General features: G+C 42.0%; 2 protein-coding genes across 4 annotated transcripts; both read left to right on the forward strand.

Annotated features, from left to right (window-relative positions):
* The first annotated feature begins 1,010 nt into the window (after positions 1–1,010).
* On the forward strand, positions 1,011–6,953 carry LOC140560563 (sterol 26-hydroxylase, mitochondrial-like). 2 transcript variants are annotated; one of them, XM_072685046.1, is made up of 9 exons: positions 1,011–1,258; positions 1,582–1,778; positions 2,637–2,836; positions 3,022–3,219; positions 4,061–4,221; positions 4,342–4,508; positions 4,860–4,941; positions 5,016–5,216; positions 6,476–6,953. In XM_072685046.1, the coding sequence occupies exons 1-9, from the start codon at positions 1,049–1,051 to the stop codon at positions 6,602–6,604; spliced, it is 1,545 nt and encodes a 514-aa protein (XP_072541147.1). In that variant the 5' UTR covers positions 1,011–1,048; the 3' UTR covers positions 6,605–6,953. The 2 variants fall into 2 exon arrangements, with proteins under 2 accessions (XP_072541147.1, XP_072541148.1); XM_072685047.1 differs by lacking the exon at positions 6,476–6,953 and having other exon boundaries at positions 5,053–5,207.
* An 831-nt stretch (positions 6,954–7,784) lies between these two features.
* On the forward strand, positions 7,785–20,984 carry mcm3ap (minichromosome maintenance complex component 3 associated protein). 2 transcript variants are annotated; one of them, XM_072685629.1, is made up of 29 exons: positions 7,785–7,852; positions 8,320–10,015; positions 10,135–10,370; positions 10,456–10,537; positions 10,615–10,765; positions 11,061–11,263; positions 11,357–11,496; positions 11,813–12,010; positions 12,104–12,372; positions 12,498–12,660; positions 12,773–12,933; positions 13,065–13,276; positions 13,676–13,959; positions 14,144–14,244; positions 14,418–14,549; positions 14,808–14,921; positions 15,032–15,184; positions 15,406–15,603; positions 15,702–15,770; positions 15,871–16,005; positions 16,268–16,421; positions 16,643–16,916; positions 17,027–17,124; positions 17,364–17,754; positions 17,912–18,178; positions 18,336–18,465; positions 19,320–19,508; positions 19,714–19,861; positions 20,442–20,984. In XM_072685629.1, the coding sequence occupies exons 2-29, from the start codon at positions 8,506–8,508 to the stop codon at positions 20,613–20,615; spliced, it is 6,336 nt and encodes a 2,111-aa protein (XP_072541730.1). In that variant the 5' UTR covers positions 7,785–7,852; positions 8,320–8,505; the 3' UTR covers positions 20,616–20,984. The 2 variants fall into 2 exon arrangements, with proteins under 2 accessions (XP_072541730.1, XP_072541729.1); XM_072685628.1 differs by lacking the exon at positions 7,785–7,852 and adding an exon at positions 7,876–8,012.
* The last annotated feature ends 81 nt before the right edge of the window (positions 20,985–21,065 follow it).

Here is a 21,065-nt window from a genome sequence, read left to right on the forward strand (position 1 = left end):
GGTAGTTTTCAGTCTCAGGACACATCATCCAAAAGAAGAGAGCTGCTTTGTCCCCTGATAATGTAAATGAGGTGAAAGGAGAGAGAGAGAGAGAGAGAGGACAAGGTTATTGATGTTATTCTTGTTCTTTAATGTCTCTTCTTTTGTATTTACAGTATAAATCAGTTCAAGCTACTGAGGGACAAATGGGGAGAATGTCTGTTCTGAGTAAGATAGTACCTTGGACCTTGTTTGAGTGCCATGACCCATTTACTCCCACAGTGTATTTATGCTCACCTTAGTACAGCTCAGTCCACACAGCTTCATGGATACTTTTTTTTGGTAAAAAATGAAATGTGAAATATTCACATTTACACAAAAACTTTTCAAAAAAATTTTCAGTGTACTAGCAGGGCTTTGCAGAGGTGCTGCACTTGTAGAAGTAAGTAGGGATGTATACACAGAGTGATGCTTTACATTGGATGATTTACATGTTATAATTACATGTAATTTGTGATGTGTTTGCTTGAGTTAGTTTCAACACAGTAACTACAGCTATCTTCTGTCAAGTGTATTAGGTTGTGGTTCAACTAACGTTAACCAGGGCTGTAGTCCAGGGGTTCTGACGTCAGCCAGTGTCCCAGTGAGGGAACCTATAATGTTTAATAATGCTGAACAGGCCTGTGGGGATTTCTTTATCAAACATGTTCTTATATCCATAGTTAGCTGCCTCAGCTAGATACCCACCTTAAACAGGTGTTCTGTCGAGTTGTGCTACCCATCGAAACGTCCTACCTAGCGACTGTGCGCATGTGCGAACCCACGATTGTAAACATTCATGCATTTTAATGTGATAATTAAAAAAATATTTTTCTCGTGTGCTTCATACAATCAGAACCTACAGGTAATATTTGATTGAGTGTTTTAAGCGTGTAAATTAATATATTAATAAATATATATAAAAAAAATTATATACCCCCCCCCCATGTCCTGGGCTGTGGCCCCGCCTCCTTCTCCCTACACACTGAAACACAAGCTGTTGTTTGGACGTTTCTTCATTACTGCTGCGATGGCAGTGCGCTCGGTCCAGTCCGCGGCGGGACGGCTGTTTCTGAGGCCCACCGCGACGAGTCTGGACCTAAGTAGGGGGATAGGAGACAATGCCTCAGGATCAGGACAATGCATCAGGACCGAGGCTGACCTCCCGGTGGTCACTCTGTCCACACTCGTCCACGGGCTCATATTTCAGGGGTACTACAGTCGTATACATGAGCTACAGGTACAGTAAGCCTCACTGTAATTTGCTGTTACACCTGATATTTACCTTGAAACTCACGGATTAAAGAATGGACCACATGTAAATTGTCTACACCTGTGGTCTTGTTGTGTTATTAAATGACATGCAATAAAAAGATAAAGTGGATAAGATAAGAGCTGATGTCTTTTATTAATGGAAACAATGGACAAAGAGCATATGCTATATGTGGGTCTCACTTGACTGTACTGAACAAATATTTTTTATTTATTTATTTTTTATTTATATATTTTAATAACAATATATATTATTTAAATAATTCTGTTTATTTTTTGCGTTTTTCTTAGTTGCATTACAAAAAGCGTTACGGACCCATGTATAAAGTGATGGGTGGGACTGGTGGGACACAAGGCATTGCTCTGGCTAGTGTGGAACTACTGGAGGAGCTGTTGAGGAAAGACGAGAAGTTCCCTTGCAGAGGAGACATGACTGCATGGACTGAATTCCGAGATATGAAAGGATTAGGCTATGGTCCCTTCACTGAGTAAGCCATGTCCACCCTTTATTGCAGTCTGGTGCCTGTATATTACAGCTGTAAACACTGTTCCAATGTACCCATGAGAGTTAAAGTCCGTTCTTCCAGGTAGAAAAAGGTTTAGTACAGTTATATAACAGTTCTTTTTCAGTTCATGTAAAATTAATTTGATAATGATACATTTTGTACATTTGACCTGTCATTACTCACTAAAACATTGTTATTTTAATCCCTCAAACCTCTGGGCCTAGGCCTACACCTCAGTTTGTCACTCTAATTAACTACATTAATGCCACAATTTACTCTCACAAAAACATCACTGGAGTACATATTCATTTACATGTACATTCATGGCATTTAGCTGATGCTCTTATCCAGAGCGACTTACAAGGTTATTCAGATTACAGAGGTGAGCCAATGGAGTGTTAGGAGTCTGGCCCAAGGACTCTTATTGGTATAACGCAGCATAGTCACCCACTCCAGGAATCGAACCCCAGTCTCCCACATGGTGTGGTAGCTCACTGGCAGGTAGTGGTGTTCTCTGTTGCACCACACCAACTATAAGTTTTACTATTAGTATAGTAACTTAATTTGCACCTTAATCATCCAGCCTTCATGCACACTTTCGTATATTTTGTATTTATTCTCTTTGTACTTATTGTCTGTGCACTCTCATGTCTCATGTTTTGTGTATTTGTGACAATAAAGTTGAAGCAGAATAATTAGCATCAGTTTTACGAACCCAAAAAATAAAACCCTGTGGGACTGCACTAATAACTGAATAATAAACCTATTTTAATCTTTCACTTTCTCCTGTACAATTTTATTGATTACAGAAACAATATTTCTCCTGTATTGTTTCACCAGGGAAGGAGAGAAGTGGTACAAACTCAGAGCTGTGCTGAATAAACGCATGCTGCATCCCAGAGACTCAGTGAAGTATGAGAATGTAGTTAATGACGTGGTCACAGATTTTGTCAAAAGGTTAAACCACCTGCGTAAGATGAGCCCCACTGGAAATCTGGTGCCCAACATGTCCAACGAGTTGTATCGTTTTGCTCTAGAAGGTAAAGCCAGGCCTAAGTGATGCCTACCAGTTCATCTTAAAATCCATGACTCATTAATAAGACTCAATAATTGTGTGTGATATGAATGATATGAATATGCAAATCTCCTCCTGTTGAGAAGATAAACCAGTTACTTGTCTGATCTGATCATCTCACCTTGTGTTGTCCTGGTCTTGCGTGTTCAGGAATTTCTCGCATACTGTTTGAGACTCGCATTGGCTGTCTGGAAAACAAGATTCCACCTGAAACTCAGGAATTCATCGACTCCATTGCCAAGATGTTCACCTACGGCACGCATGTGAACATTCTGCCCAAGTGGACCCGCAATTACCTGCCGTTCTGGGGGCGCTACATAGATGGCTGGGAGGGAATTTTCAAATTTGGTGAGGTAGCTTTTTTCTCATATTAGCTAAACGGACCAAAACTGCCACCTGAATCATTCCCTCTCTAATATGTAGTTATGTTCCCTTGCATTAATAAAAGCTTCAATCTTTTCAGATAAGGATTACATCAATATTCTCCTGTGTATTTTAGCCCACTCTTTTACTGACTTTGTGCTTTATGGCCAAGCAAAACTCATGACTGATACTCTCACAGTCCAGGGTGACAACTGTAGGGTGCATTGCTGCAAAACTGTGTGAGTAGCTCAACAGACATGATAGACTGCTGAGATGCTTTGGTTGATCAGCAAAATCACAGGACCTCAATCCTAATTCTCAGTTGAGAATTTTAGGTGAAATGCTGCAATAGGCAAACACCCAGTGTAGCTGAAATGTGGACCCGGTATGTAGAATGGTGGGCTAACTTCAACAGGGTCTCAAGAGACTGGGGTACTCCTCTCCTGACAGGACTAACTGCTCTTGTTGGAGTAACTGTTTCTACTGTCCAGGGCAGGGTAGACTTTCTGCTAGATTTTTGAGCATTGCTATGAGCATTTGATTGCATTCAGCAACAAGAATGTTAGTGATGTTGGATGATTTACATTTAAGGCATTTAGCAGGAAGGATGATAGGATGATAACCACCTCACCTCATCTTGTAATACTGTATATACTGTATAGAGCACCATCATTCCATTGCCCATCTGTGGACACCAAAATGTACAGGGCTGGGCAGAAAATGATGCATGATTTTTTTGGCTTAGCTTTTTAACCTAGAAGCACATGCACAAGATGCTTCATGATCTCATGATCATAAGAGAAACATCTACCTGCTGTTTGTATAGCCTGCAGACTCATTGACAACAAGATGGAGGACATTCAGAAGCGTCTGGATGCAAACCAAGAAGTTGAAGGAGAGTACCTCACCTACCTTCTCTCCAGCAACATGAGCAAAAAGGACGTGTACGGGAGTGTTGCTGAGCTGTTATTGGCAGGCGTGGACACAGTAAGTACAGTTGTTTGTGCTATGTAGGTGTGTTTCTCAAATTAAATATCCTCTTAAAAAGAGTTGATGACAAATATGTGCTCTTTTCACTTCTTTTTTATTTTTTATTTGTGCATTTAGACATCCAACACCATGCTATGGGCCTTGAATATGCTGTCACAAAATCCAAAAACACAGGACACGCTGTATCAGGAAGTGGTCAGCACAATCAAAGGGGACAAAATTCCAACAGTTGAGGACATAAACAATATGCCTTACCTGAAGGCCGTCATCAAAGAGACTCTAAGGTGGATGTTCTGAAGGACTGAAGGAATGAAAGTTTTCTTTTCACCACAGATGTAGTTGATCAGTAAAGGCATGTTTGGTCTCCTACATTTGTTGCATGATTTTGAGCTGGAGCTATGAGGCCATGTGTGTCATGCAGTGTTAGTAACTGCATAAGCAAATGTATTTAGGACTAGGTAATCATGTGTTTTTTAGCTACATTGTCCCATTCCCTCCTGAGAGCTGTAGTCACCAAACAAATCTTGGCTAATCAACTACATTTGAGGTAACTGTGAAACTGTCCAAATTAGATTTTTGTATTGAACATGTCATTTTCACCATCTAATGATTATTTTATTTTTGATCACATATAGGATGTATCCAGTTGTCCCCATTAACGCACGTCTTCTAACAGGCAGTGATGCGATAATCGGAGGACACTTCTTCCCTAAAAAGGTCCTTGTTTTTTCTTTACCAGCATTACAGCCCCCCCTATACTTATTCAGCTAATCTATAGCTTTTGTGAACAGACCACATTTGTAATCTGTCACTACGTGATCTGTCAAGACGAGAAGACCTTCCCCGAACCGCGGACCTTCAAGCCTGAACGCTGGTTACGGGATGGACGGGTGAGGCCCAACCCATTTGGATCCATCCCATTCGGGTTTGGAGTGAGAGGGTGTGTTGGACGACGCATTGCTGAACTGGAGATGCACCTGTCTCTGGCAAGGGTAAGCATCTCATGTATACAGATGTTCTACAGATAATCTACAGTGCTGTTATAACTGTATCACTCCACTTGGTATATGTCTTATATGGTATATAAAGCGTAACAGATTAATGGATTAATACAAGGATACTCAATAACAAAAAAAACAGACAAGAAAGAAGAACTGTAAGTGGGGGATGGAGGTTAATTGTCTGATGTTTGAAGGACCTGCAGGCTTTGCAGTGAGTGTGTGGAGTTCCTTTCTGGGGCGTAGCATCAAGCTACTTGTTAAGGAACTATAATTTGGTGGAGGGAAATGCTAACATTAAAACATTAAATGGTTCGTTCACGGCTCAATTCATGAATTAAATTATTAATTTTGTACTTTACTTATTTTCTGAACTACTTTAAAAAACCATTAGAGCCCCTGATGTGTGTTATCATGAAATAACAGCCTGACTGTGATGAAATGTAACACTGCTGTTATTTCACAGTAACACACTCCCTCTCATGTTTTATTGCTTTAACAACAACCTAAAATATTTTAAGGCAATGATGCATTTGTAACTTAAAGCAATTCTGCAAAGACAAGTAGGTCAGAATCTTTCCACATCAATGTGAAAGCCTTTCACATAGACCCTCAGGAAGATTTAGCAGACTGTTATACTGTGTAGGAGAGCTGGGCAATATGACGATATTTTATGGTATTGTGATAAATTTTTATCGTGGTACGAAATATGTGTTTATTAGTGCTTAAGGAGCACTGATCAACTGCCCGTTTCATTACAGAAAGCTCATTACTCAGTCTTATTTAATTCAATGGTGTGCGTATAGCATATTTTGAGTAAAAATCTCAGTACTCAGTATAATAAAGTATTTGGAAAGCAATTTGTAAAAAATTACACTGTTAGTGCATTTTGTCTACATGACAAAATATTATGATAAATATTGTGTATTATAAAAAATGTCTTTAAATATTTTTCCATATCGCCCAGCTCTACTGTGTGGTGGCACCTGCACAAATATGACTTAAATGGAGAAGTTATTAGAATATAATTCCTACATCTGCACATATGGAAGAGTGAAGTAGTCTTGTTTAATAATGTAGGTCAGAATTCTTCGACAACAATGTGAAAGCCTGATCTCCAATTACTGGACGCATTTGGTTGCAGTTGTTGCTGCTAAAGGTGACACAACCCCGTATTAACAGTATTTTGAATCTAACAGCGGAGACCCTCACAAGTGTAAAGTGTTCATTTGTTGTATCTGATTTCCATCCAGATAATCAAGCTGTTTGAAGTCAAGTCTGACCCGAAAGTAGGAGAGGTCAAAGCCATCAATCGCTCGGTGCTTGTGCCAGACAGACAGGTCAATTTTTACTTCCTGGATCGGAAAGATACAACCACTTAAAGTCTTTGAGGGAGCTGTGATATCATTACCTCAGTAATATGTAAAGTGGACTATTACAGAATCGTTTGTGGTCATTGTACTGTATACTGTATGATCATTGTACAATACTGTATGACTTCTACACAATACTGCAAGCATATCCCCCAGTACTTTGTGGTGAAGAATGATGGACAGCCATGTAAAATACTGTAATCTGTCTCTCTCTGTATCAGCGTGCTTTTAAATAAAATATATGTTGTTTAACATATTCAACATTCAGCACAGAAAAAAACATTAAATAGAGTGTTTGTAAGAAATATTTTTTAGGAATATATGTACTGTATTAATAAAGGTATATATTGTATATGCAGTGGAATTGTATGATTTTAGAGTAAGGGGGGAGGGGGTATCATATATAAAACTACTACTGGGTACACAAAGTGATTTGAGCTCTTGGGTAACTTTGATCAAGGTTTCAGACATTGTGAAAGCAGTCCATCTGCCAGTGCAGTGTGAATGCCACTGCCAGAACCGCTGTGAGCACCACCACCACCACTGTCATCAGCCAAGGGAGCTGAAGCAGGCCCTGCTGGGGCAAACGTCTGTAATTTTGGGAGCCTTTGCTTAAAGAGCAAGTTTCTTTGTTTCTCGCTATTTATCAGAAGATCTTAACAGAAAACGGTACGTTCATCCTACACTACACCACACAGGGAGGGAGGGAGGGAGGGAGCAGCACCCCCCCTCTCCTCAGTGATATGATTGGGCCAGCCCTGTGTCAGTAAAGAAAATAACCAATGGGCCACAGAACAGTGTGTTTCAGGGGCTGGTGTTCAGGAAACAAACTCTTGCGGATCTACTATTATTTTGGGCCTTGGGTCTTGGGTCAGAGCAATATAATAATTACAAAAAAGGGTCGGGACTGTCGGCCCACCGGGGAAAATGCCCAGTGTCCCAGATGGCCAGTCCGTCCCTGCACGGGTGGCTATATGTAGTTCAGTCACTCTAAACTGAGAGGCGTTTTATGTTATTGAAAGGACGTATTTTTAACTTAAAGGAATGATTTATTAAATCGAGTGAACTTTTTTAAATATTATTTTTCAACCTTTCTCAAACTTTAGGGGGTCCGTACGTTGCTCGACTAACCTGGCGGACTTTCACTTCGCTGTGAGCTGAAGGGTTGTACCCTGTTTGTCCTGTAACCTCCGGGGGCAGTAGAGGGTTTCGAGTCTCCGTGCTCTTCCATTACAACGTAGAAGAAGAAAGTGTTTGGTAAGGGTTGCTAAGTGGCTAAGCTACCGAAACGATAAACACAGCGATCCTGCGACGATAATGGCTCAAGTTGCTTAAACAAATGACTTAGACCACACGGAGGACAGCAGTCCACTGCTGTGGCGGTCTGGAGCGGTCTTTTCGGGATCTGTATTGAGAGGTGTGGAGCGAGCAAAACCAGCTAGCTAGCTAGCTAAGCTAACGTCGTTAGCCCGACAGCAACGTTAGCTAGCCAGCTAGCAAGTGCAGCTAGACGAGCCACCGATGATGGTGTAAACCCCAAGGAATGGGTGTAACTAATTAGCTACAAATATTAGCTGACTGTTTACTTTTGCGGGTTTTTAATGTAGTGCAGAGAAGATTAGACTGTGTTGTGCAGCGATTATCAGCAAGTACAGTTTATTGAGAAGCAATAAAACCGACCCTGCCAGACTGTTGACCAGCTTCCCTCTGTTTTACCCCTACAGGTTTACATGATGCTGATAAACTCTTCGATGGAAAGACGGGATTTTCCTGTACAACGCTGAGGTCAGAGTGTGACCAAGCCCTGTCTCCTGCCCATGTTGTGAGGCAGGAGTGAGAATATCAAGGTGTTAAGATCCTGAAGCCTGTTGTAGTCGATCACTGCATCGTTGTTTTGACTGTTGTTCACCATGAATCCATCTAATATCTTCGGTAGACAGCAAGGTGCCTTTCAGGTACCAAGTAACGCCAATCAGAGTAGTGGCATGTTTCAGTCATTTAATCAGCAAGGCAACACAAACACCACAGCCCCGAATATAGGCTTCGGCCAGACATCAGCATTTGGTCAGCCTTCAGCTTTCGGCCAGCAGTCGGTTTTTGGACAAACGTCTGGGCAAGCATCTGCTTTTGGCCAGACGCCTTCGTTTGGCCAGGCACCCTCTTTTGGGCAAAGTGCTGGGCTGGGACAATCTTCATCGTTCACCTCCATAGCGCAAGCGCCTGCTTTTGGACAGACAACTTTGGGTCAGGGGACACTTGGATTTGGAGTATCTCCACCATCTACTGGACAGAGTCAGGCTTCTGCTTTTGGTCAGGTTCCAGCATTTGGTCAGACCTCTGCATTCGGGCAACCCACACTTGCGCCTGCGTTTGGAATTTCTTCCAGTAACCCGCAACTGTCCAGTACCTCCATCAGCGCTGTAGGACCTCAGCCCAGCTTTGGTCAACCATCTGCCTTTTCTTTGCCCACTTCTACACCAAGCTCTGTTGCGAATATTCAGAGCAATGCACAAGCTGGTGGCTTTGGGTCCAAGTTTAGCTTTAAGCCACCAAATGAAGCTGTCTTCAAGCCTATCTTCAGTGTCAGCCCAGAGCCTTCCAACCCTCAGCTGCCTTCTGCTCCAGAACCATTGACTTTAGCCAAGCCGGCTACGAGTGGCTCAGACAGCAGTGGACCTGGTAGTTCTAGTTTTTCACCTTTTATCGGTGTAAAACCAAGCCTGGGCTTCAGCTTCTCCCAGCCTGGTGCAGCCCCTTCTTTTCCAGTCACAAGTGCTAACATTTCTCAGACGGAGGCACCTGGTGGAAACTCTGTGCAGTTCACGTTTTCTCAACCTGCCAACCCCCCTAGCAGCAGCACCATCACCACTGCTACTCAGCCTACCACTGTTCCTAGCAGCCCTTCCTCTTTCAGCTTCTCAGCAAAGGTCCTCCAGCCCCAGGCAGAAGCTAAGATGCCTCAATTTAGTGGCACAGTTTTTGGCCAGCCAATCTTTGGAGTAAGAGGTTCGAAGCCTGGACAGAGCTCTGAGGGGAGAGTGGAAGACGAGGAGAGTTCAGGAGAGACAGCTTTGAGTAGTCTTGGAAAGGGCATGAAACGGAAAGAGGAGCCTGCTGACCCGAGCACCATCCAGGAGAAAGGTTTTAAAGTTGACAAGACCCAAAGTGGAGCTGATGCCCCAAGGCATCCACCCAAGCGGCCCCTTCTCACAGTCCGAGGGCCTGCAGGGGGACTTTTTAGGAATGCATTGAGTGGTCTGCTGAAGACGTCAGCCCCTGCGGGCAAGAAAGAAAACCATCCTATAGATGCGGGTCATGGGGAAAGGCCAGACCATCCCACTCCTGATGCTGATGAACCACTCACCCCACCTAGAGCTCCGGCTCCAAAAAGACATGTTGTGGAAAAAGAAGAGAAACCTGGTGAGTTCAGTACTTCCCTTTAAGCATGTAAAGCAGAACTAGCATGCCTTTTACTGGACTTGAGATTATACTCTCTTTAACTGCACTTATGTTAGACTCTTTGCCATTATATCTTAAAGCTCCTGAGCCTGAAGCTGAAACGAGCACCCCGGTGCGAAGGGCTCGTCGTGGCGAGAGCACTGACAGCCTGGCAGGACTTTCTCCTTCTGAAGCCACCGCCATACAATGCAAGGGCATCCCAGCCAACCTGAACCGGAAAGACTTAATAGAGCAACATTTTGGTCGCTTTGGAAAAATACGCAGAGTGTACTGCAAATCTGCAAAGAATCTAGCCATTGTACATTTCCATGATCATGTGAGTTTTTAATTTTATCAGAATGTGTTCTTGTCCAATTTAATCTAAAATATTAGATTTCTAAAGACTATTTACCTTCTTTCAGGCGTCAGCTGCTAAGGCGAAAAAGAAGGGTAAAAACTTCCAGGGAACGGAAATCCAAATCTTTTGGCAAAGAAAGAAACAAAGTGAGTGAGTGTGAGCTGTTTTATAGCTAATTTAATAAAAAAAAATAGACATTGTCAAAAAAAAATTTTTTATTCAGGTCCAGGTGAAAAAGCAACAAGGTCACTTTCAGAAGTCGAGGACGTTCAAAGCATGGAAGGAGAGCCAAAGCCAATGGTCTCTCAGGCCACTCTACTGAGGAAACCTCTGCCCAGATCTCCTGCCCCCAGCTCCAGCTGTCTGATTCAAGGGTAAGGTTTTTTCTTTTTTTTTTTTTCTTTTTAAGATTATTTATTAAATAATGGTCAGTGTTTCTAATCAACCGTTGATGTAGAGTGGATGGTAAAGCCCACCATGCTACACCAAAACAGGTTCTTGGGCAAGACTACTAATGCTACATTTGTCTACCTGTGCAACATGAGCATCAGTGCCATAAATGTAAATGAAAAGTATAAGGCACTCCTGCTCATAAATTTAGCTTACCACATATCATAACCCACACTATGAATGATCTTAATTCTTTTCTGTCTGGTTTTGTTCTTTCAGATCTCCTGTTAAAAAACCTGTTGTGCAAAAAACCCTCCAGTTTGACAGTGAACCACAACAGGATATAGGCTCAGAGGGCCAGATCATAGATCGACCAGTGTTTAGCCTGCCCTCCTCCCTTCAGCCTCTGATTGGTCAGCTGGCTGAGACATCGGAAGAAAAGTATCGTCTTCTTGAGCAGAGAGACAAGATCCTTCGGCAATGTAAGGAACCATTGTTTTTTAGCCTGTATGTATGCTGGGCTTAAAAATGGGTGGCCTGATCATTATATAACATACTTTATTTCTTCTTTGTAGCAAGACCCAAGCGAACAGACCTGGACCTGTCCAAAGTGTTCGTGGGAACATGTCCCGATATGTGCCCGGAGAAGGAGCGTTACATGAGGGAAACCCGCAATCAACTCAGCAGCTTTGAGCTGGTTCCAGAAACAGAAAAGGTTCTTCACCTTCTTTGCATTATTACTCGAGTCTTAGAGTGTTTGCTGCATGGACCTTCATTTGTCAAACACATTATAACCGTTGGCTTCAGTGTACTCGTTCTGCTGATCGTACATTCTGTTGGGTTTTGTTTGGTCTTGATGAGTGGAAAAGTGGTATCCATGTTGAAATTAGAAAATTGTGAAGACGTGTTAAATATTACTGATCCCTAATACCAAACCTTGCTCTTTTTAAAACTTTGAAACATTTTCTGTTAAAATATTCCTTTGGTTGCTGCTGATGCTGATTGGAAGTTGATTTTGCTGTGCTGTTTAGGTGGACCATTTTGCTGCCATTAAAGAATACAGTAGGTCATCAGCTGACCAGGAGGAGCCTCTCCCACACGAACTGAGACCTCTGCCTGTCTTGAGTATGACCATGGACTACCTAGTCACTCAAATAATGGACATGGGGGAGGGCAACTACCGTGATTGGTATGATTTTGTGTGGAACAGAACCAGAGGAATTCGTAAGGTGTGCTGTTCATCATTTTTCTTTTTTAATACATTTTAAAATACTAAACGTTACTTAATGCCTCTTGTCTGTGGTTTTTCTCCAATTATTTAGGACATAACCCAGCAGCACCTGTGTGACCCGGCCACTGTGTCTCTGATAGAGAAATGCACCCGCTTCCACATCCATTGTGCCCACCATCTATGCCAGGAGCCTATGATGTCCTTCGATGCTAAGATCAATAATGAAAACATGACCAAATGCCTACAGAGCTTGAAGGAGATGTATCAGGATCTGGCCACTAAGGAGGTGTACTGCCCCTGTGAGGCTGAGTTCCGCCAGTACAACGTGCTGCTCAAACTTAATGATGGCGATATTCTTCGGTGAGTTTCATGACTTATGTTTAGTATTTGGTTCCTTTTTTTCAGTGTTTGTGTGAATATTCTTAGTTATGTATATTATCTTTGAAAGTGAAAATCACAAATAAAAAATGTTTATTGCCCTTAAGTGAGGTGCAGCAATTTCGTAAAGAGGTCCGGGACTCGGTGGAAGTAAAGTTTGCAGTACAAGCTTTTGCGGCACTCAACAGCAACAACTTTGTGAGGTTCTTCAAACTGGTGAAAGCGGCTTCATATCTGGCTGGCTGCATTCTCCATAGATACTTTAATCAGGTTAGTGCCATTCATGCCTAGAGGCTCAAATTATTAACCCTGGAGTTCATAGATGACATGTACGATGGAGTACATGCATGGTGTATTTGTTAACTTCATTGTGTTTGGATAGGTGAGACGCTCTGCACTGAAGGCCTTGAATATAGCCTACACTGTGGGCTCTCAGAGATCCACCAGCTTTCCTGTGGAGGATCTGGTCCGGATGCTTATGTTCCGCAGTGCTGCTGAAGCCACTGATTTCCTCCAGCAGTATGGCCTCAGTGTTTCTGATGGGTAAAAAAACGCACATCTGTATTTGATTTTCAAGCAGGTTTATTGTAAGTGTATTTTAAAAATGTGTGACGTTTAATACAGTGCCTGCTAACCTGCGTCACAATTCTTTCTCTTTCACACGTGTTCTCCAGCGTGGTTGAACTCAGCCGTACAGCCTATCAGGAGCCAGATTTGCCCCTGCCACAGAAGAAGTCTGTGGCCATAGAGAAGAAGAGGATGGTGCTAATCGGGGAGGTTGTGAATGGAGGACAACTCCCTAACCCACCACAGCACACTCCAGTCTGCAGCTTTGACATGAACAACAAGTACATAGGGGACGCAACTCCCTTCGATTCCCTGCCAGGTGCTGTAAACTTAACTCTGTTTAGCAAAGAGCTACTACAGCAAAAGCAGGATAAACTATTTAATAAACTCTTTTGTTTAGGAGGAAACATTGACTGATACTTTTGTCCATTGTAGTGTATATAGTACATATAAATACTCATATAATCAATTAATCATAAATGAATAAAAACCAAATTGGATAGATTAAGTGTCCTGTGTTTGTGATACAAAACCAAGCATCTGTGGAAGCCCTATCCAATCTTCTAGGACGGAGGGGTCTCTGTCCATATGACTGACTCCGTTGATTTTGCCTGATTTGTGGCACATTACCTTTTGACAGGACTATTCAGATGAATTTTTAGTCTACAACTCATGACTGTACACCAAGGTTTAACTGTTGTGCTTTGTGTTTCTACAGTGGCAGCTCTTCCTCAGAGACAAGAAGTGAAACCCCTACTTGAAATGGAACTAAGGCCTCAGCTTAAATCCAAGTTATTGGCAGAGCCAAGGCTGTTTGGAAAGCCCACTGCAGAAGTGGAGTTGATCCAGCCTGGTGACTCAGCGGAGACTGGTGAATCTTCCCAGCCCACAGTACCAGAGTTCCCAATGCACAAGGAGCTTGCATTCCAGCCAATAGCACAGCCTCAGCCTGTCAGACCCCCATCACCCCCTCCAAAGCCTGAACCAACATACACTGATCAGGTGAGGCATCAACCTCAGTTTTTAGACTGATTCTAACTTAGGATTCCAAACTAGTTCTCAGATTTACTGACCGCTTTCGAGAAACATTTTCAGCACATGGTCACAATCCATTATTGTGCTTGAAATATTTTAAGTGGCATTGAACATAAAGTGACTGAGGTAATTGGCATGCTTTTGCCTACAGGATATAATGGCTGAGGTGGACTCTGTGGTGGAGGAAGTTCTGGAGGCTGAGGTCTCAGCCATAGCCAAAGCTGGGGCTGAATACGTCTCTGTAGCGCTGAGGTAGGTGCACCTAGAAAATGTGTTTCTCTAGAAAATGTTTCTGTATATTTTATAAAGCACAGAAAGTTGGAATTGTCAAATTGAAACCTTCCTAACTTGGTTACATTGCCTATTTGTTCTTATGTAGTTTCTGCTGTGTTTGAATTTAACATTGACCCTAAATTTGTTTGCAGTGTGAGTGAGAGTGAGCTGGAGACTGTGGTCAGTGAGGTTGTTGCTCTCATGCTAAGAGACATCTCTGCATCGGAGATCACTGCTGAGAAGGCGAGAGTTGCTGAGGAGAAACGCAAGCTGGAAGAAGCCAGGTCTGTGAAAGAGTATTAATGCTAGTGGTTTAAGGCATCACGGATTTATTCAGCTTGCACATCCATGCAGAATCCTGCTTATATTCTTCATTCTCTGATGTTTTATTTTGTTTGTTTCAGTAATTCTTTAAAAATGATACCATGACCTTTCATTCATTAAGATGTAGTGTTATGTTCTTCCTATGAGGGGAACATTATATCGATTGCACCTGACAAGTTCTCCTCAACAATTGCTTCTGTTTCTGTGGTTGATTGCAGACGGAGACAGGAACATGAGGCTTTCCTAGACAAGCTGAGCTCAGAGCTGTGCACTGAGATTAGTGAGGAGGTCCTTACACAGTGCAGTCAGGAAGTAGCTGATGCAGAGATAAAGTTAGTCTCAATACATTTGATCTGATTTGAACAACATTTTAGCTTTACAATTATGTTTTATCCCAAGGAAGTTTTTCAGTCTTTTCTCCAAAACATTTCCAACCCCATAGGTTTGCACTGAAGGAGAAGGCTGCATGTCTTGCTCGTTGCTCAGAGGAAGTGTGCAGTAGCTTAGTTGTGGAGACTCTGGCTGTGGAGATTGCTCAGCTGGCTAAAGAAGTTTTGCATGCAGAGTTACGTCTAGTACAGAAGTTCATCAAGAGGTAAACGCAGTGTGTGTGTGTGTGTGTGTGTGTGTGTGTGTGTGTGTGTGTGTGTGTGTGTGTGTGTGTGTGTGTGTGTGTGTGTGTGTGTGTGTGTGTGTGGCAAAGGTGTCCATTAAGGGCACATGCTTTCCTGTATTCCATATTGTCTCTCTTGCTACTGTTTGCTTACCAGAACAATGAACTGTGACATATAAAAAATATTGTCTGTGTATGTTTAGGTGGCGTGATGTGGTCGCAGTACGTAGACAGCTAAAGAGGCAGATGCGTGGCTTCCCTGCAGCCCCCTGCTGCGTGGATCCTCGTTTCAAGCTGCAAGCCTTGGCTCCCAGTGCTCCATCTGTTCCTTTTGTGAAGACACTTGCTCAAGGCCATGTAAACCTGGGTAATGCAGGGAACATGGTTGTGTCCTGCACAAGGTGACCACACCATTACTTTTCACATTCTCAGCAAGCTTAGTTGTAACCACCTGTAGTGTGTAATCCTTTTTAAAAAATGTATTTATTTTTTATTTTAGATTACTTAAAACAAGGAATGACACTATCCGTCGGATGAGGGTGAACTTCTATTATAATTTGTTATTAAGGTAAAAGGCTGTAGATTTCGGTGCTTATAGTACAAATGCGTATAGTACACATACAGATCAGTTTGTATTATTTATTTATTTGGTTTTTCATTTGTTTTAGTGAGCGTGTGTGGAAACCTCTTGACCTGCCCACGCTAGTGGCTGAAAGCACTCCAAATCCACCTGACAGAATCTTTTGGAAAGCCGCTCTTCTGCTTCCCAGCAACGAGGATAGTGATATGAACTTTGTCAACAGGTATAAGAGATGTTTGAACACTAACTTTGTCCTATAGTGCAGTAACACGGTGGATACATATTCCCATAGACTTTCCACACAGGATCTTAGGATGTAGAGATATTGCTTGTTCATGCTGGTGTTGGAATGCACAGAAATGCTTGTACCAATTCTTGTTTATGTTGGAGGTACAAAAAACTGGTAAATGAGCAATGTCTGTGTTTACCATCAGACTCAACACCCAAAAATGGCTTTGTTCTTTCATTATTTGGTTTTGCTGCAGCACCCTCACAAAGTGGTTAGAGGTTAAGATGGGTGGTGGAGAGAAGGAGGAGGAGAGCATGGCAGAGGTGGAAGGAAAGCTGGAAACTCTACTAATCAGTAACACTTTGAGAGATGTTGGACAAACAACCCACAAAGTTCACGTCTGTGTAAAAGTGAGTACAGGACTTGACCTACACATACCCACATCTACTGACAAAGCTCTTCTTGATATTCCAAACAAGCGTTTTGCGCTTTGTACATCAAAAGATGTGTACCTAAACAATGATTAACTGCTCACCTTTTTGCTTAGGTCTTTTCTGTAAAGCATGTTAGTCCTTTAAAGGTGGACTTGCTGTTGGCTTGCAGTGTCTTTACTGTGCTTATATGTATGCAGGTGAGCCGGGGGCCTCTAAACGAGACAGGCCAGAGCCAGCTGGAGGAGCAGAAGCAGCTCCTGGGCACCAGTGCCTTGCTGATGCTACTGCCACTTCTGCCCAGCATGGATCACTCTGACCTCAGGTCGGGCGATGAGGATGTGCCTTTACTGTCTGCCCTTCTTCAACTGAAGCAGGTGCAAGAGGCTAGTGGCTGGAACTCTGCGCTCCCCCTGGCACTGATCATACCCGGCCAACTGGAGGGAGCCATTTCTGACGAGAAGTTGGAGGAAGGTGGGTATGATGAAATGATGTGCTTACTTATCTAATGACCATATGATCTGTTGTTCTTTATCATTTTAGTACCAGTGAATCATGACTTGTCTTCTCTGTTTGTTCTGTAGTTCTTCAACTAAAGTCTTTAGTTAATGATGGAGTCATCTCAGAATACATATTCATCCGTGTTTCGGGGAGCATAAATGACCTCCAGGGATCTCAGCAGGTGAGTGATGTTGTACTACCTCTTGTAGAAGCTCAAGCTTCATCTTTAGAAAGAAACTTGGTAAATCTATATGAAACACCTCCATCTTGTAAAGGTTATTGGTGGCCTTTTTCGGAGCAGGTGTAGCTGATTAGGGTTGGAGTTCGATGTTCAAATCTGGGCCATTGACCACTAACCTATAAAGTGTCAAAAATATTGCATTGAAAATAAGTATATCCTCTCTCTCTGGTTTCTGTCAGATTGGTGAGGCCGTGCACTGGCTGGTGGCTCACTCTCCAGCCTCTACAGTCCTCTCCTCTCAGCCCCTGGTGCAGTTTGTAGAAGGAGGGCTGTGCCGTGAGTTCCATGCCAGATTTCACCGTGACAAGCAGGAGCGAGTGCATGCAGGCCTCATGTGTCAGGATGCAGCAGCCATCACGCAGCTGTATAACAATGTTCTGACTTACCTGGCAGACCTGGTTAGCTCTGAGCAGATGGTTGGTCTTTCTTGGCCACCACCTGAGTTCTCTCTCCCTGAGAACAGGGACCTTGTGCCCCACTTGGACTGGAATTCTCCACAGCACTTGGCATGGCTGAAGAGGACCATCCTCAGCCTGCAGATTCCTGAGTGGGATCAGCCTCCTCCAAATGGTATGGTTATTATGTTATATTTATATGCACACAAATGGTTTGGGAGCAGTTTAACTGCTGTTCTGACTAATATGATCATGAAAATCTCTACTGTGTATATAGTGTTGATAAAGCACTTTTTTTTAACTATTGAAAACATATATCTCTCCTCCACCAGCTTCCTGGCCCCATTTGTGCACATCCATATTTCAGTATGTATCCCAGATCCCCAGCTCTCCCCAAAGCCAGCCCCTTCTCATGTCTCGTCTGGAGCACCTGCTAGCAAGGGTACGTGCCCAACACATGCAGGCAGGCATAGAAGATGAAGACGATGGTGAAAAGACTTGGCCTTCCTTTAGCCACATACCTTGGGATGACATCTTATTCCTCTGCATAGAGCATCGGTTGAAAGACTGGTGTTTACTAGAGAGCCCAGTATCAAAAGGTGAGGTGTGGGATTTAAGAATACAAATAGAAATTAACATGACATTGTGAGTAGGCTTGCTTTAGCCAGGGACAAATTGTAAAAATATATACATGTATATATCATATACATGTGATAACTGATCCTATTTTAACTTCACTTCCTGTTTCTGTTTTAGATGCTTTCACTGACAATGGGGAGATTCTGGTGTACTGTCTCAAAAAACAGCTTATGGAATTTGTGCCTCCAGAGAGTTGGGTAACAGCTGTGAAACGTACTCATAAGGAAAAACAGCAGAACTCAAATGGGTAAGAATTTAAGACAATTAACATTCTTTACTTTTTTTTATTATTATTTATTTATTTATTTTTTTAAACAATTGGTTTTCTTAAATATTTTAATTTGCCTTAAACTTGTCTTATACTGTAAGAATTTAGATGTTAAACCTCTAAAATGGCCAATTCCAGTAGTTTATTACTAGAATTGCTGTCTAATTTAACTTGTTCAGAAAGGCAATGTTAGTATCTACACAAGGACAATTATGACTTTCCTCTCCACGTTTCTCAGTGAAGATTTATATATTTATTTTTTTAGATGCTGAGTTTGAGGTGTTTTTTTTTTTTTTTTTTTTTTTTTTTTCCCCCGCCTCTTCTTTCCTCCGTTTTGCTCTGTGTCCTCTGCTTGCATTTAACCGCATAAGGAAAATTGAAAAATGCCTTAGTTTATGATAAAATTCAATAGAGGTGTAAAAAGCTATGCTACAAATGACCTACATTAGCAAAACAACAAAAAGAACATAATTATGAATATTTCAGAAGATATTAGACCATTCCCATTAAATTATTAGTGTTTATATTAAGATTTCCTAAGACTTAAGATTTAACATACTCTTACAGCAATCAGTTTAGTGTGTGGTACGAAGTAGCCTGGTTAAAGAATGGGGCAGGAGGATTCCGAAACTGATAGAGTACTACTTAGTTTACCTCCATGTATCCAGCCTGGCATTTTCTACTTGTTAACTATTTTTTGCTTCTTTTCCATCTCAGTCCATCCAGTTCACCATCAGACTGCTATCAACCTCTGAAGAAGAATAAAGAATGTTATACACTGTACAGTTAGCTTTGTATATTTTGTGTATATGAATATTCTGTTTTTCTTACAGTTCAAAAGAAAGTTCCAGAGTGGCTACGTCCCCAGCAGCACGCTTTCCCCGTCAGAGGCTGTTTCAGAGTCAGGCAGAGCCAGAGGAGAGCCCCTCTGTGCTGGATATCACACACACCCTCACCCCTGAGGAGCTGCTGCCCCACAACCTTCTCTCTAGCATTCAGCAGGAGAGGGCTCAAAGCCAGAGGTTAGTTAAACACATTATTTAAAACTAGATTCAGAATGTTTTAATAGCTAAATTACATGATTACATTATTATTATTTTTTTATAAAATGACTTTTAAAAATTGGGATCCAAAAGCAGTTTATTTGAGCCATGCATTTGTTATGGTAGGAGACAGATGCTCTCTGCCTTCTGGATAAACATCCTGAAGTTTCTGATGTGTGTTTAGATTTGAGGAGCAGCTGCAGCGGTGGTTGGAAGTGGATCCTCTGGGCTCTGTCTCTATGCCTCTCTTCATGCCGTCCACGCTGCTGTGTGTGCCTGAGATTCTGACACCCTCCCGACGTTCCAGCGCTCCCACTGCTTGCCTCACACAGGTATCGTGATATTCCACTTACAGGAGAAAAGTGTCTATGTTTTGTGTGTGTGTGTGTGTGTGTGTGTGTGTGTGTGTGTGTGTGTAACATTTTGTAATTTTATATCCACCTCCCTTGTCCACATTTTTCCAGTGACTGTTCTGTATCTCCCACTTTGTTTAAAAATGTGCGCAAGCATTTCCTTCTTAAAGGGTGACTTAAATCAAGCTTCAAATTCCACCTCCCAACTGTAGGGGGAGCCCAGGAGCAAGAAATGCCCATTCTCACATAATTGTCCTTTAGCAGGGAGGTAGTTTAAAGCAAAAAAGCAAATGTAATTGAATCCAGACCTACAGTGCACAATCAGTTGTGTAAATACAAGAGGATGGCTTACGTACATAAACTTTATACATGTAACAAGCTTTTCTGTGCCAGTAAGATTAGCCAACAATCCTGGCAGTGTGACTGCTTTAAACTGCTGCATTAAAACATGGGGAACTTTCCTTATGCAGACTTTTTTCTGATGGTGTTAAATTATGGTATTTATTATTTATAATTAATAATTCTTACTTACATTTAATTTCCCTGTATACTTTTGTAGGACATTGAAACAGGTGACCTTGCTGAGAAAGTTCCTTCCAGTTGTAGAAAAGTGGCACCTGCATCGCTTACACAGCAGCTGGAGGAGCTTGATAGGCTCATAAAAGCAAACCGTGAAGAGGAGCTTGCGTGCAGTCTGAAACTAAAAGGCCTGTTGGAAATCATAGAAGACTGAACTGCTTCTGGATGTTTGGTTAATAGGTCTGTGCTGGATTGAGTGAAAGTTTTTATTATTGTTTTTTTATGTATTACTTCAGCGTTTTGTGGCAGTTCAAACTGAGCGGTTCTGAAAGGATTGTTTTCTAATTAAGTAGCTTTAAATATTTTTATTATGTAATGTGCATGGTAGGAGTGTATTTGTGATGCCAAGATTACAGTTTTAGGACCTTTTGGATCACTTTGACTGTTTTGTTAATGTGTGCATTTCTGTGTAGAATCCGTTATTATGGGAAGTTCAACAATGTAACTGTAAAATGTATTTTTGGAATGTGAGGATCCCTAAAATGTATATTTTCAAGAAACCAATAAAGCAATGTTGTTTTTATATGTAGTCTGTCTATCTGCATTAATAAAATTGAACTCAGAGAGATTGAGAACAAAACTGTTAGTGACAAATGGAAGAGGA

This window comes from Salminus brasiliensis, chromosome 8, assembly GCF_030463535.1.
Source record: "Salminus brasiliensis chromosome 8, fSalBra1.hap2, whole genome shotgun sequence".
Taxonomy (NCBI): domain Eukaryota; kingdom Metazoa; phylum Chordata; class Actinopteri; order Characiformes; family Bryconidae; genus Salminus; species Salminus brasiliensis.